The sequence below is a fragment of the Aspergillus puulaauensis genome, chromosome 6 (genome assembly GCF_016861865.1).
Source record: "Aspergillus puulaauensis MK2 DNA, chromosome 6, nearly complete sequence".
NCBI classification, from domain to species: Eukaryota; Fungi; Ascomycota; class Eurotiomycetes; order Eurotiales; family Aspergillaceae; genus Aspergillus; species Aspergillus puulaauensis.
This window is the reverse complement of record NC_054862.1, coordinates 782,641-796,733: the sequence shown is the minus strand read 5'-3', so window position 1 is coordinate 796,733 and position 14,093 is coordinate 782,641. Positions and strand designations below refer to the sequence as shown.

Genomic DNA, 14,093 nt, shown 5'->3' with positions numbered 1-14,093 from the left:
ATTTTTAACCGCACCATTCTAACTCCCCCGTATCGCCGGCCTGTAAAAGTAGAATAAATAAGGAGTCACCGCCATAGCAGCGCTATCGCACCCAAGACACTGAGTGTATAGTGCCCCCCATACTTCTCATAGATTGTGCCACCCGCGATCATCACCCCGGGCGCCAGATGCCGGACAACTTTATGAAGGTATGAGGCGATGATATACATGGTCCATCAAAGCCATATCCGCCCTAACATTGGGGGAATAAAGCTCCCAGTAAGTTGTCCCATGACAGGCCCACCGATTGCAGGGATTGCATATATAATAAATGCGTACCCTTTCTGTACAGAATTCCAGAGATCGATAATCATTCCTCCTGATCAGGTCAAATATAGAAAACGCTCTACAAGATCAATATAAAAAGAGCGCATGGATTCTTTTTAAACATAGCTATAGAAGGCCTATTTATACCTATCTAGTCTTATACTAGAAATAAGCAAGGTTTCTTTTATAATCCTGTAGGAAAATCTTTATTTACTAAAAAGAACCAGATAGTGGCACAGTTATACTTCGATAGACACCACTGTAGCTTACATAATGTAAAGGAACTCCCTTTTCCAGATCACCTCAACAACAAAGGGAGACTTTGCAACGAACACATTCTAAACAAAGCACCATTTATGATCATAAGTTCTTATAACATGTTTCGCAATGTCCCGCTTTCTCTATTCACTCGGTCTTCACCCTTTCGCTTGCACAGAGCCCAACAGGTCAGGAGGTCAGCTCAAACCAATGATGACCTTTTTAGATATACGACTGGAAGATGGATGTATGGCTTTACTCCTCCCAACATAGTCGATACTGACAGATATAGCTATAACGAACATTTACGGTTGACGGAACGTTATCTCGAGTTCGATGTAGCTGCCCTCCGGAACGCGATTGCTGCCGCATCCAGTCGTTCCAGTTCTGATATCGTTTCATTTTTTAAGCTATCAGAGGGCGGGTTCAACCGAGTATTCCAAGCGACATTCGGCGATGGGAAACACGTTATCGCTAGGATTCCGTACCCTTCCACAGGACCTGAACACTACACTGTTGCCAGCGAGGTTGCCACCTTAGACTATCTCCGGTTACATGGAATTACCACACCCAAGGTGTATAGTTGGTGCTCAACACGAGCGAATCCTGTCGGTGCCGAGTACATCATCATGGAGAAGTTAGACGGTACCCCTCTAGGCGAGATATGGTATACAATGTCACCAAAGGACCGGCTCAGAATCATGAAGCAGATTGTTGAGTGGGAGACGCGATTTATGTTCTTGGAGTTCCCTGCTTCCGGTAGTCTATACTATCGGAAAGATGTTCTCTCGGGAGAGGGCACCCCATTGTCAGATCATAGCGACTTTTGTATCGGTCCAATAGCCCACTACAGTTGGTGGCATGAGCAAAGAGCCGTACTCGAAACTGACAAGGGGCCCTGTGAGTAGACATCTCTCGCAATTATTAGGCTGAACTTGTTAATGAGTCCCAGGGTCGTCATCAAACGACATCTTTCGTGCAGTTGGGGATCGGGAGTTGAAGTGGGCTGAAACTTATGCGAAACCTCGCCTTCCCTATGAACGCCTTTACCGAGAAATCCATGGTTTTTGTAAGGTTTCGCCGGACAGTCATATCAAGAATTTGTCCGATTACCTTGTCTTGTCGCGATGCCTTGGCTTCAAAACAGGAAGCCCACTGGATCGACCGGTCCTCCGGCACCCTGATTTCCAACCGAACAATATTCTCGTGTCAGAGAGTAATGAAATTGTTGGATTTATTGATTGGCAGCACTCCACCATTCTTCCTCTCGGAATTGCGGCTGGAATACCAAAATATTTCCAGAACTATGGTGACCCTGCTTCAGAAAAGCTCATTGAGCCTCAAATTGATCTTCCGCCAAACTATGATACTCTCGACCAACCTGAGCAAGATTCAGTGCGAGAGACGATGCGCAAACGGTTGGTCCATTTCCTGTATGCTGCGCTTACCAAGCGGGTAAACAAAGACCATTACGATGCAATATTCAATCAGTCTATCATATTGCATCAACGTTTATTTAAGAGTGCGAGTACTCCTTGGGAAGGAGACTCAGTAACTCTACGGGCTGACACGATTCGTGCCATACAGAGCTGGCGGAATTTAATCGCAAAAGATTCACGAGAGTATGACAAAGAGACATGCACTGTACCTCCTCTTGAGTATCCGGATACGATTATTCATGACACTCTCAGGATAGATGCGCAACAGAAAGAGGCCGATACCGCGATGGAACAGATGCGAAATGTCTTAGGTGTGGATATATTGGGCTGGGTGCCTAATGATGAATATCAGGCTGCGAAGAAAAAGGCTCGTGAGATGAAGGCTAAAATGCTTGAAGCAGCTGCAACGCACAGCGAGGTTACTGGGGTTCAACACCATTTTCCCTTCGATGACTTCCGTGAGGATTCATGAAACGAGCCCTACGCTACATAGGCCTATTGATACCTATCTATTCTCACGCTAGAAATAAGTAAGGTTTTCCTGTATAACCCTGTAGTAGAGTTTTTACTTACTATATAAATAATGAATGCTTGCCTTGCCATTCTACATTAATATGAGAGGCGAAGAGCTATCCCTTCACCGGAATCACCAATGTCGACACCAAAGACGTGGAGCCGAATAAACCAGGAAGGAATCGAAAGATGAGATGGCCGGAGAGTGGCAGTCACATATTCTACTACAGGACTCAACAAACAAGAAAGCACTGCGTAAACCAGGGCGTATATTAATTAGCTGGGAGCTTAGCACCCTCAGAAAAACCCCAGACTTCCTGATATGACCTCGGATTCGAAATAAGTCTAATTTTAGTCTTTCGGCTTTGGCCCGTCTAAATAACATTCTGGCCGAAATGGCTAACTAGCTACTAGAGGCAGGAGTATAGCTTTGCTTAATTAAATTAGAAAAGGATATATCAAATATATTAATGAATAGTAAATATACATCGAAATACCATTCGACCAAAAACCCCACTAGTGGTTATTAAGTGTCCTTCTACTTTGCATTATATGTCAACAATATATATACACATTTATTCCCGTAGGCGACATTGCCTACTAAAGAATTATATAACATATGACAATTACCTATAACGCTAATGAGAAGGCCTGATCCGCAAGAAAAGGTTCACCCAAGACATTCGGAAAGTTGAGGCTTGGGAAATTCTCAAAAACACTATCAAAATACGCCTCATCGTCAAGAGACAGGACAGAGCCCCCAAAAGGAGAGGGAATGTCAGCAGCGAATGGCTCTGCATCCACGACACCGCCAGCACTCCTGTCTTGCGATTGAGAAGCCGCCACTACTTGAGATCCCCAAGTAGAGCTGGCTTTTGGTAGTGGTGCAGTGGTGGGAGTGGAAGTATGAGTATCGATACCTGGAGTCTGAGGTCTTGGTCTTCTTAGGCTCCCTTCGTCTGTACTTGCTTGGCTTTCGGATATATTGTTTCCGTTCTCAGCCCTTTGTCGAAGAATGCCATCCAGGGCCGCCTTGCTTAAATGCGTCATGACGGCTGCTAGCCACCAGGTATCGCTCAACGCCTTGAGGGATTGATGGAACAAATCGAGATGGTCGATTGCCACAGGTTCAGCGCTCGGCAGTTTAGCTTCTTTCAACTGGCGATAGGTCACCGAGAAGGCGATGGATATTGTGTATGCGAATATCGATAGCGGGGGAGAATCTCTGGCTATTTGTTTACGGACGAGCGTCGCAACGCTGAAGAGTGACTGGCTTTGACGGATTTTGGTCATTCGCGAGCGTGACCGACCTTGTAGGCCTTTTGCATGCGTGGATAGAATAACGACTGCGTGGTGGAAGAGCTCAAGAGACTCTGTTGTTGAAGGTATAGGAGTCAGGACATTTCAACGTAATAACTATGGAAGTATAGCTCACCAAGAATATCAGGATTTACACCAAACCCAAGTGAATCCTCGACAACCTCCTCAAACATGGGGATCTCAGCATCCGGCTCGCAATGGCCATCCATTACCGGCCGATACGACTTGATAACGCCCCCGAGTTGACTCGCGATACGAAGCCAGATCTGGAACGATGGCTGAAACAGCGGGAGAACGTCAGCGACGTCCTGGCCTGTGTCGTAGTCATTGATCATCGGCGGTCTTCCGTTGACGGCGCAATTCCACCGATCAAGACTCCATAGACACCAGAACAACGCCACTAATGACTTTGAGGTCTTCTCTGGCCACGCTAGATGCAGCCCAAAGGTTTGAGCGTGATGGATAGCCTGGGACAGTATTAAAGATGAATCCTCGTGTCCGGTAGGGCCCCATCCGTGCAGTGATAGCAGTGCGAGGATCCGTATCGTGAGAATCCTCTTTTCTTCCTTCTTGGGCATATTGTTCGGGACATCAGCGTAGATTCGCTGGCTGAATATCTCCACTGGCAACGGTGTCATGTCAGCCCCCAGACACAGAAAGGGTGCTGCATCTCTGCTCTTGGAGGCAGCCAGACACATCGACTGAAGCAGTGGAACAGACAAAGTGCCATTTGCAAATTGAGACCGCGTCTCATCTTCATCCAGCAGCGGTAGGAACGGATGGAGGCGACGGAAGTAGATGTCGACCAAGGCTTTCTGGCTAGGCTTGGGGGGCAGAATACCGATATTGCCTCCTTCTTCCTCTGCCCTCGCTGCAGCAAAAAAAAGCGGAGAAGGATACAGTGACTCGGTTGTCGATTCACGGGGGAAGCGCGTGTGATGCAGGGACGCCCCGACGATCCCCTTCTGGGACTGTCCTTTCCTGAGCCTAGATCTTGGGTCGGACAGAAGTGTCACGATAGGGCTGGTATCACATAAGAATAGATTGGGGTCGACGTTTTGATTGCTGGCGGTTGACGGACCGGGCTGTTCTTGTTCCTGTTCCCGTTCGGTGTGAGGCTGGGAAATGGAGCCTGAACGAGCATGGCCTTCGCGAGAGCCACCGGATCCCACCAGCGTAAGTTGTTCAGGGGACGCCGACGACTTATTGTGGTAACAACGTTTCTATAAGCGTTTGTAAGTCCATCGTCAATCGGCACGGCCGAGTCCATGTACCTTTCTTTGGCGACACAACGCACAGGCCCGTCTCATGTGTGACCTTGAAATACGTCGACCGTCTCCCGCAGTTAAGAACTGCAGCTGCATCTTGAATTTTCCGATCGTGGGCGTTTACGAGGAAGAGATTTGGACGGCGGGGTTGCTGATGTGCGGAACTCGCGGAGGCGGATTGCCGCTTTAGGTAATCCGCTCCGCCGCCGCTTTTACAATCACTGCTCTTCTCGCCATGAGGCGTCTAACCAGAGTACACAGGTCGTCTAGCCAGTGGCAGTATCTCATATTCTTTGGTAATTATATACCAAGACCGTTGAGTATTTTGGAAGGCCAAGCCAGCGCATCATCCCATAAACCCTAGACAGAACCCAATCGCCAACCAAGGACCGACAGCAATAGCGGCGTGGATTGGGAGTTATTGCTTTGCCGTTTGCAGAGTCTCACAGTTCAGACCAAGGATTAGAGCAGAATAAACTTCGGAGCGCAAGCCGTCGCGGACAGCGCCATCGATTTTATACCTCGGACACAAGTCGGAGCTCCGACCCCAGTCTGGCAAGTCCGCCATGTCGCCTCCATCAAGTCAAATATAAGAATTAAACAAATCCACATCCTTGCTGTCCATAGCTTGCTTTCTGATGATATACCTATCAGTTGACTAGTTTGGCCTTATCCTACCTTTGCTGCGTCTGAAACCCCGCCATGTTCGGTAAACAAGCAGCACGTTATGACCTCAGGTATTGCCATTGCTAGCCCTTGCGTTGTCGCAGATCTATGAGTTGTCTCGATGCTAATAACAGGTCCATTCATAGGCTTGGCAGCTCGTGCTTCTTCGCTTCAACAAATCAGTCTACCAGTTCTCCAAGCCCAATTACGGGGAGGCTTTGCGTTACGTTTCCTCAGGCTGTTTGGGTTAACCGCATCAAGCTCATATTGACCAGGGCGCTGAAAATGTATACCATCTTTCTAATTCCATATATCTGGCTCTGTCTTACCTTGTTGATGTAGACCCGTGGAAGGAACCATAACCACCAAGGACCGCGAGCATATAACACATGTGCAAGAGCTGGAGCTCGCCTCATCCAAAACGCACCGTCCTTTCAACCTCCCGCCCGGAGATTACGAGTTTCCCTTCGAGATTCCTTTGCGAGAAATCGTTCTTGAAACAGTCACCGGCCCCGGGCATAATTACCGTACTTATCGGATAGATGCCATTGTTGAGCGCACTTACTGGAAAGATACGATCGTGTCGCAGCCTCTCAGGATTTATAATGCCCCGAATACTGAGTGGAATGATATAAACAGCTGGTATCCCCTGGTATGTGCTGGAATCCGAGTGGTGAAAATCTGCTAATTATTTGCTGTCAGACTGTTGAAGGCCAGTCCGACCAAAACATTCTGCATTGCGCGTCAATACCCAGTTCACATATCCCCTTTGGGTCCACATTCTCCATTGCATGCGGATTCCAGGTCCCGTCAAAAGATGTCAAACTGCGGACCGTTACAATCGAAGTTATCGAGAAGCATAAACTCCTCTTAGATGCCACCGCTGCCGAAGCCGCGCTTGGTATCCTTCACATCACAAGCGCCAAAGACCTCACGGTCTTCAGGGAGAGGCTTGAGCCTGTTCCAGAAAGTGGCTTGGTCAGCTGTACTGGGACCGAATGGTGCATCAGCACACAGGCCTTACTGCCTGTGAGCTTCGACTTGTGCTCACAAAGTGTGATGACCAGGACTGTAAAGATAATGCATTCCCTCGTCATCACTAGTGAGTTTGAACATGAGAACGGCGAGTTGTTTGATACGGTATGTAATTCAATCTTAGAAGAGGATTCAACGCCAGAAGTTGGCTGACTGAGCATCAGATTGTCACCACCATCCCGCTTTCCATATATATGGACTCTAGAAATATAGGGCCGGATGGAGCCATTTATAGCAGGGTTATTGAGCATAATCCCTGTCCCCCTCCGCCGTATGACAAGCATACGTTTAGCACTATGATCAATGAATCGGCTGTGCAAGATTGCCTAGGACGAACGCAGAGCCAAGCATTGGAGCCAGACCCATATTATGATCTATCCGCTTGCTGTGCACCTCCTGCTTACACTTTCTTACTCGAGAATAGATTTTCTAATGCGTTGTGTTGAATTTATATGCCTTGTATTCAGGTGTACTAGATCTCTTGGGCGAATGTAGCTGTCGATTTGGAGTTGGTATAGATCTTTTAAATTTTCCCGGTCTGCTCTGGCATACTACACATCTTACCGATAGCTATAACGAAAGCCCACTCAAGCAAAAGGCCTAGCACACCGACGTGCGGATCCCGGATCCCGGCAACAGCTACCCATGCAGATAAAGTTCATTGTAGATATCTAGCCAGTGTTTCCGGGCAATTCACGAAGGAGCATCATCTATGGGTGTGCTGGTCGCGGAGAAGAAGATAGATGACCGGAGGGGGTAGGAGAAGGAGGCACGGTTATGCGCGGCAGAAATTACGGACAAATTATAAATAGGGCAGCGGTTTAGGGCCGAGCTGGCATGAGTCATGGCATATAAGTTATGGGTAGGATTTCGGCTTAATCATATCCAGTTAAGTTCCAATCATGGCTACATTTCTCTGTCTCTCTGCATGTTAATGAACCCGGCATTCTGATCTGACTATGGAAGTGGATTAAAGATTCCAGAATTGTAACCACAGCTCCATGCCCAGTCAATAGATAACTACCGACGAATAGACATGAAATATCCTGAGTTCATCAGAGCTGCGCCGCACAACTGGCTGATGTATTTTGTTTTTGCGGATACTCGCTTGCTCCGCCCTGTTTCTGGGAGTGCGACTAAGGAACTGGTTGAATAGTCCAGTTTCTTACCTCGTAACTAACAGCCGAACCCGTTGTCAGGGCTGAGGATGGGAATATCCGATGACCCTCCAAAGCAGGTAATTTTGTGGCGCATAGTGTTGTTTCATGATCGTTAGAGGATGGGCAAATCCCATGCATTTTGGTATTTTATTCTAGCAAACAGGAATATACCAATCTTACAGAACATCTGTCATCTTTATTTGGATTTAATTAATTTATTTTCTATTGATTCTTTTGATGTATTTTATTTTATCCACCAGAGATCCTGATCACGCGGGGTTAGGGTTAGACATGCACAACCCGCCCTGAAATCCTATACCCGATCCGCCCCGAACCCACCTGGGTCCGGGTCCGGGTTAGTTTTCTTATACCCGCTGTGGGTTGGGTTGAATATACCTAAACCCGCGGCGGGGTTAGGTTATTTAATGGGTTGGGGATCTAGGAATAACCCGAACCCATAACCCAACCCACCCTACTTATAACTAATATAATTACTTCTAACAATAGTTAGATTATAGATCTACCGACTACTCCTGCAGGAGAGAGATATATACTAAAATATATAAGAAGTCAATCTTAAAATATATATTATATAATATATATTATCTAGTATCTACCGACCATTATTTAGTCGATGATAATGGCCGGGGGACTGTCTCTGTTGACGTAAAGCCCGTGAAGTAGGTACTATAGAAGGTTGGGGAGTTACTGCTACTGGTAATTCAACTCTAACCTGTCCTTCTGGTACGTGTGATAGTACCTGTTCCTCACCAGTACCATTAATACCTTCAATATCGTCAAAGAAACCCCTATCCCAAGAAAGTTCATCGTCTTCCAAGCCAGCTTCATCCTCTGAATCACTTATCCTATCATCATAATCGAATTCAAAAACCTCCTCACTTGTTGGATGTAACGGAATATTATGCCTCTCAGGATCCTCAATACTATCTTGTAGGAACATATACTCTTGCTTGAGTTTGAACCGGTCACTGCACATCTGTATAATACTTGCCTCAATAGTCTCAGGTGCCAGCTGACTTCGACGATAGTGACAGATATCCCGAGCAGTATTAAAGAGATTCTCAACACCAACACCTGATACCGGAATTGCAAGGAAATCACGAGCGATGCGAGCAAGGATCGGGAAGCGCGACTGGTGTATTGACCACCAAGTAAGAATATCAGAGCAGGCTGATGGATGTTCAAGATCTGTATAATTTAACCATAGTTAGAATTATTATATCAAGGATCCAGTATTGGAGAAGGTGCGAATACTTACTTTCAGCAAGATAAGTTCGTAACTCTAAATATCTCCCTGATGGAGCTGTCTCTTCTGGAGATAGACGGCGGCGTTTTGAATCATGTAAAGCTTTCTCAAGCAGACCTGTAGGCTCCTCTAATACTGATGTCTGAACCAGTAACGGAAATTGTGTTGCATAGTAGGTATAGACCTCAGTAAGTTTCTCTTTGTATCGTCGAGTATAGTTCCGCCCTCTATCATTACTCCAGGATGCACCTCTAAAGCCCTCGAGTTTGCTGCATGGATTTAGGATAGTTGCAATTGCATACATATTCCCATGAAACTCATAGGTATCCTGATAGTATTTCCTCAGCTTATCTTGTGCTGCTTCAAGGCCCTTGTAAAGAATCTTCTTCCAACGAAACTGCTTGTTTAACAGTCTTGTAAGATAGTCTTCAATATGGTTGAAAAGTGAATCATATATATCATAGACACGATGAATTGTTGTCCCGGTATGTTCGGAGAGACTGACGGTATAGATAGCAAACTCACGGAGAAGCTCTCGAAGATATGCGACTTGACGCCATTCTGCCGGTGTCATCACAAGACTCGAGAGATCGTACTTTGTATTTGCTGTAATATAGTGATCAATAGCAATCCGAAGCTGATAGGCGCGCTTGAGCATCTCATATGTCGAGTTCCAACGGGTGCGGCAATCAAGAAATAGTACTAATGGGTGTCCGATATAATCAACCGATTTTTGTTGTTCGATCTCAAAGGCTTGTCGGCGCTGCGGGCTTGCATTGATAAAGCGGCTAATCTTGCGGATCTAGGATAGATGTTATATATTAGTAGTATTCTAACTATGGTTAGAAATAATGGAAGTATCATACCTTCTCAAGTGTACCAATAATCCCTTTCTGTTTTACTCGGCTCTCGCTTTTATCCCAGGAGAACTGAACATTATCATTCTTAGGTGTAATTCTTAGTTCATCTAAGAATGCTTTCACAGAGAGTTGAATGACATGTGTAAGACAAGGGATATGATGGGCAGATCGAAGAACAGCAGCAAAATTAGGGTCAACTGCAGTACTGAGAAGTGAAGAGTGCTCATTATTCAGCTCATCCTTTAGGATTTGTGTTAGTTCAGCAAACATGGTAGTATTGTTAGATGCATTATCAGTCGTGATACCCAGTATGCGAGAGCCAAGCTGAAACTTACGGATTGTTGAAGCAACAACCCTAGCTAGTTCTTTACCTGAGTGATCTCCTTGTAAAGGAGGAAACCCAAGTAAGATCTCCTGATAGTTCCAGTCTGAATCAATAAAATAGCCTGTAATTGCCATAAAAGGCTTCTGGTGTGGGCTCGTCCAGCAGTCAAGTGCAATTGACATTCGGGAGTCAGGAGGGAAATAGTCGAGAATATGTTCCGATGTTACAGAAGACAGTTCCAAAAGACGTGATCGAATCTGATTACGGCCAGGAATATGCAGGTTGATCGAAGGGCTGCATATCATATGAAGGATCCGGCGGAAGAATACATTGTCTGTAGTTGTAAACGGTAGTCGACAGGAGATAATAAATCGGGTAATCTCATCGATAAGATTCTGATGCGAATATTGGCCAAGTGTCTCACTATTCTTCTTTATTATGAGTAGAACATCTAACCATGGTTAGAATTCTATGACTCACCTTTCCCCGTTCAAGAAGGCTAGCAATTGCACGATGTGTTGATTGAGAAGTATTATTGGGTTTTGGTTTATGTCTTCCGCAATTTGAACTGTCTGGATGGGCGTTCATAGACTTGGTTCCTGTGCGCCTGTAGGAGGGATGATTCATAACAGTCTTGCAGTGATGGCAGCAAACCTTAGGCTTCCCACTTGGAATCTCAGCAATTTCAATAAATAGATCCCATCCTCGTGATCTTCGACCCTCTGCTCCCCAGTGAATTTGCTCCTTGACATGATGTATAATATATTCTCCGATGGAGGTTTTTCGCCACCATAGAGTAAATTGTTCTCTTGCCTGGGATAGTTCTCTCTGGTCTGGAAAAAGCTGTGGTGTAGGGTATTTATAATACCTCAGGCCTCGGATAGATTCTGTGTTTGCAGTTGAAGGAAGATGGTTTGGTTCTTCATGAAAGGATATTGCCGTTGGATTAGAATTTGAAAGCGGTGTTGAACATGATGGTGTTAATTGTATTGGAGGTGAACTGCGGTCATAAGAGAAATCAGAAAATAAATCTGACCCTAAATGTTGTGATTGAGACATGATAAATGTATAGTACTGTAAAAGTAAGTATACTGCAAAGTATTAAGGATATAAAAGAGAGCTATAATATAGAAAGAAATAAAATCCTAACAATACTAAGATTATTATATTAATAAGAGAGTTCAGAAAGAGAAACTATACCGAGTTATCCAACTTATCCTAGCTTATAGAGTCCTGTCTCTCTTTGCTTGTTTTAAGATATGATTATCCTCCTTCTCTAACTGATCTTCATCCCTACTAATTTCCTTCCGCTTGGTTGATATTATACCTCTTGGGTTCTTAAATAGTTTTGGATACGTTGTGGTAAGAAAACCAGGACATATATCTGCTCTTTTACTATATCTCTGTAATTGAGATATAGTAAAAGCCTCCAGATCTTCATTCCAATCATCTGGATATGCCTGCCATCCATATTTATTTAAAATTTCTGCCTTTTCTTTTAGAAGGATAACGGCGGCCTTGTATTGATCCTGGAGGAGAAATAAGGATCAGCGGTATTAGAACTAAAAGTTAGAATAATGTACGTACCAGGGATTGGATACCCGTTGTTGTAGAACTAGATAACCCAGGATTATGAGTTTCAAGTAATGCCTGTTTTAGTAGACGATAGTGTACTATTGCCCCAAATAGGTCTCCTTCTGAAATAATATATTGATGATTCGGAGGAGTATTCAGTCCTGGAAGCAGGCGTAACTGTTGGTTATGCTCGAAATTGGCGTGGCAAATGTTGAGCCCCCAACTTGAATAGCGGGATAAAGAGTCCCCCTAGGATCATCTAGATCAGCATATTTTCTAACCAAAGTTAGATTATATAGAAAATCCATATCACGAACTGCTTTAGCCAAATCATTTAGTGGCTCCATTGAGCCCCTTAATTGTGAAGGGAATGATACTACCACCAGAACTAAGACCTGATACCAATGTGATAGCTTGAACCGCTGACAGTATTCATTCATTTCAACACCTCCAGATATAAAGGTTTCTGATGGAAGAGATACCGGAAGCTTGAAACCAGATCAGCCTAATCTAACAATAAAAGATTTTGTGGATACTGAGTTACTCACCAGATTTTCATAACAAGGGTCACACCATTGTGGATCAGACTTTACTTGATCCCATAATTTAGTAATGAAAACCTCTGCCTGTTCATGGTAGGCTGACTGTGGCAAGGTAGAACATTTATTATGGGTCTTCCATAATAAGTGTGTGAAGTAGTTTGCCCAGGAAAATTCCTTCAGCTCCTTACTTGCACGTTCCGGATAAACCCAGTCTGGTTGCACCCAACGAGTAATATGGTTCAGGATACTTATAACCTTTGATGAAATATTCCTCTCACTTATATACCATGAATGCCTAAACAAAACGTTTAAGTACTAAATCAATAGTTAAGCCATAACGGTAACATACCATGTAGGGATAATAGACGGCTTTATATTATAAAGCCTTTGCCATATATCTTGGTACTCAATATCTGAAAGACTTGAAAGAAAGCCTGGACGTCGGGAGAGTATAATACTTTCTCCAGTAATAGGCATACCTGAAGAGCCTAGTACAGGATAATCCTTCAAGGAAGTTATGAAGGCCCCAGGAAAGTTGGAGTTACTTTCCCCACAGCTATTATCACAAGACGTCGGGAAAAACAGGACTTGTAATTGACTATTCCAGTCTTCTGGCTTGAGTTCTAGTATCTTAACCCAGTCATCAGATACAATATCATTAATATGATGTTGGAAAATAGTATGGCCGAAGTCGAGAAATTTCTTAATCTCGCGAACCCATATCTAACCATGGTTAGTTAACCAGTTAAATAAATGTTATAGCAAAGGGGAGGAACTTACATGGTCCAGTTTAGAATTTACAATCCGTTCGAGAAGAGACCAGGTAAAGAATTTCTTGCCATAGTCTGTTTCACATAAATCTAATGTAATATATCGGAAGGTATCATGCCGGATTACCGCTAATACACGTGCCGTGCTTGCCTTCTGAATATCCAGAGAATTGTGGAGCCACTTATTAAATGCCCTGGGTTTCAGCAATTCCTTCTGCTGATCAGGGGAGAGTCTGGTAAAATGACGCAGCAACCGACATGCTGTAGCACCCTCTGTCTCGAGAGATAACTGGGTTCCACCTCGTGCCATAGTTATACTGTAAAGCGAGTAATCTAACTATAGTTAGATTACTCTGTATATAGTACTGTTTAAGATATAGTTGATCAAGGAATGAGGTTGTGTATAGAGGAATAATAGGGAAAATAGAGAATCAGAATCAGAAATACCGATGAACAGTAATTATAGATTATTAATATCTAACCTAGTGTCATAGATTACATAAGTAGAACTAACCAATAAAGGCTGCGATTTGCAATAGTCTTAAGGTTACTAAACTGATAACAACTACAGTAAAAGGACTAAGGACATGTATGAAAATATATATCTGTATTCAAGCCAGCTTCACTTTGTATAGTATAAGAACCTACTACTTAATACTAGTCTGTGGTACCTCAACTACTGATCCTAAGTATATCTACTCTCTACTGTATGTATAGATAAACAATTTCAACTTGAATCTTGTGTTATTTCAACTATTTCCTATGTAGTATTGCATTCGCATCTTTCAC

General features: G+C 44.2%; 4 protein-coding genes across 4 annotated transcripts; 2 read left to right on the top strand and 2 right to left on the bottom strand.

Annotated features, from left to right (window-relative positions):
* Window positions 1-693: 693 nt before the first annotated feature.
* Window positions 694-2,475, top strand: APUU_60340A (uncharacterized protein; the record flags this gene model as incomplete). Its single annotated transcript, XM_041693570.1, has 3 exons — window positions 694-752; window positions 857-1,464; window positions 1,517-2,475. 3 exons carry the CDS (start codon window positions 694-696, stop codon window positions 2,473-2,475), a joined length of 1,626 nt encoding a protein of 541 aa, XP_041559486.1.
* Window positions 2,476-3,146: 671 nt separating this feature from the next.
* APUU_60339S (fungal specific transcription factor domain-containing protein) lies at window positions 3,147-5,200 on the bottom strand (the record flags this gene model as incomplete). The annotated part of the gene is made up of 3 exons (XM_041693568.1): window positions 3,147-3,889; window positions 3,952-5,059; window positions 5,111-5,200. The coding sequence occupies 3 exons, from the start codon at window positions 5,198-5,200 to the stop codon at window positions 3,147-3,149; spliced, it is 1,941 nt and encodes a 646-aa protein (XP_041559485.1).
* Window positions 5,201-5,806: 606 nt separating this feature from the next.
* APUU_60338A (uncharacterized protein) lies at window positions 5,807-6,958 on the top strand (the record flags this gene model as incomplete). The annotated part of the gene is made up of 4 exons (XM_041693567.1): window positions 5,807-5,841; window positions 5,917-6,057; window positions 6,113-6,422; window positions 6,473-6,958. The coding sequence occupies 4 exons, from the start codon at window positions 5,807-5,809 to the stop codon at window positions 6,956-6,958; spliced, it is 972 nt and encodes a 323-aa protein (XP_041559484.1).
* A 4,682-nt stretch (window positions 6,959-11,640) lies between these two features.
* On the bottom strand, window positions 11,641-13,614 carry APUU_60337S (uncharacterized protein; the record flags this gene model as incomplete). Its single annotated transcript, XM_041693566.1, has 6 exons — window positions 11,641-11,946; window positions 12,005-12,241; window positions 12,310-12,480; window positions 12,541-12,829; window positions 12,884-13,257; window positions 13,315-13,614. The coding sequence occupies 6 exons, from the start codon at window positions 13,612-13,614 to the stop codon at window positions 11,641-11,643; spliced, it is 1,677 nt and encodes a 558-aa protein (XP_041559483.1).
* Window positions 13,615-14,093: the final 479 nt, after the last annotated feature.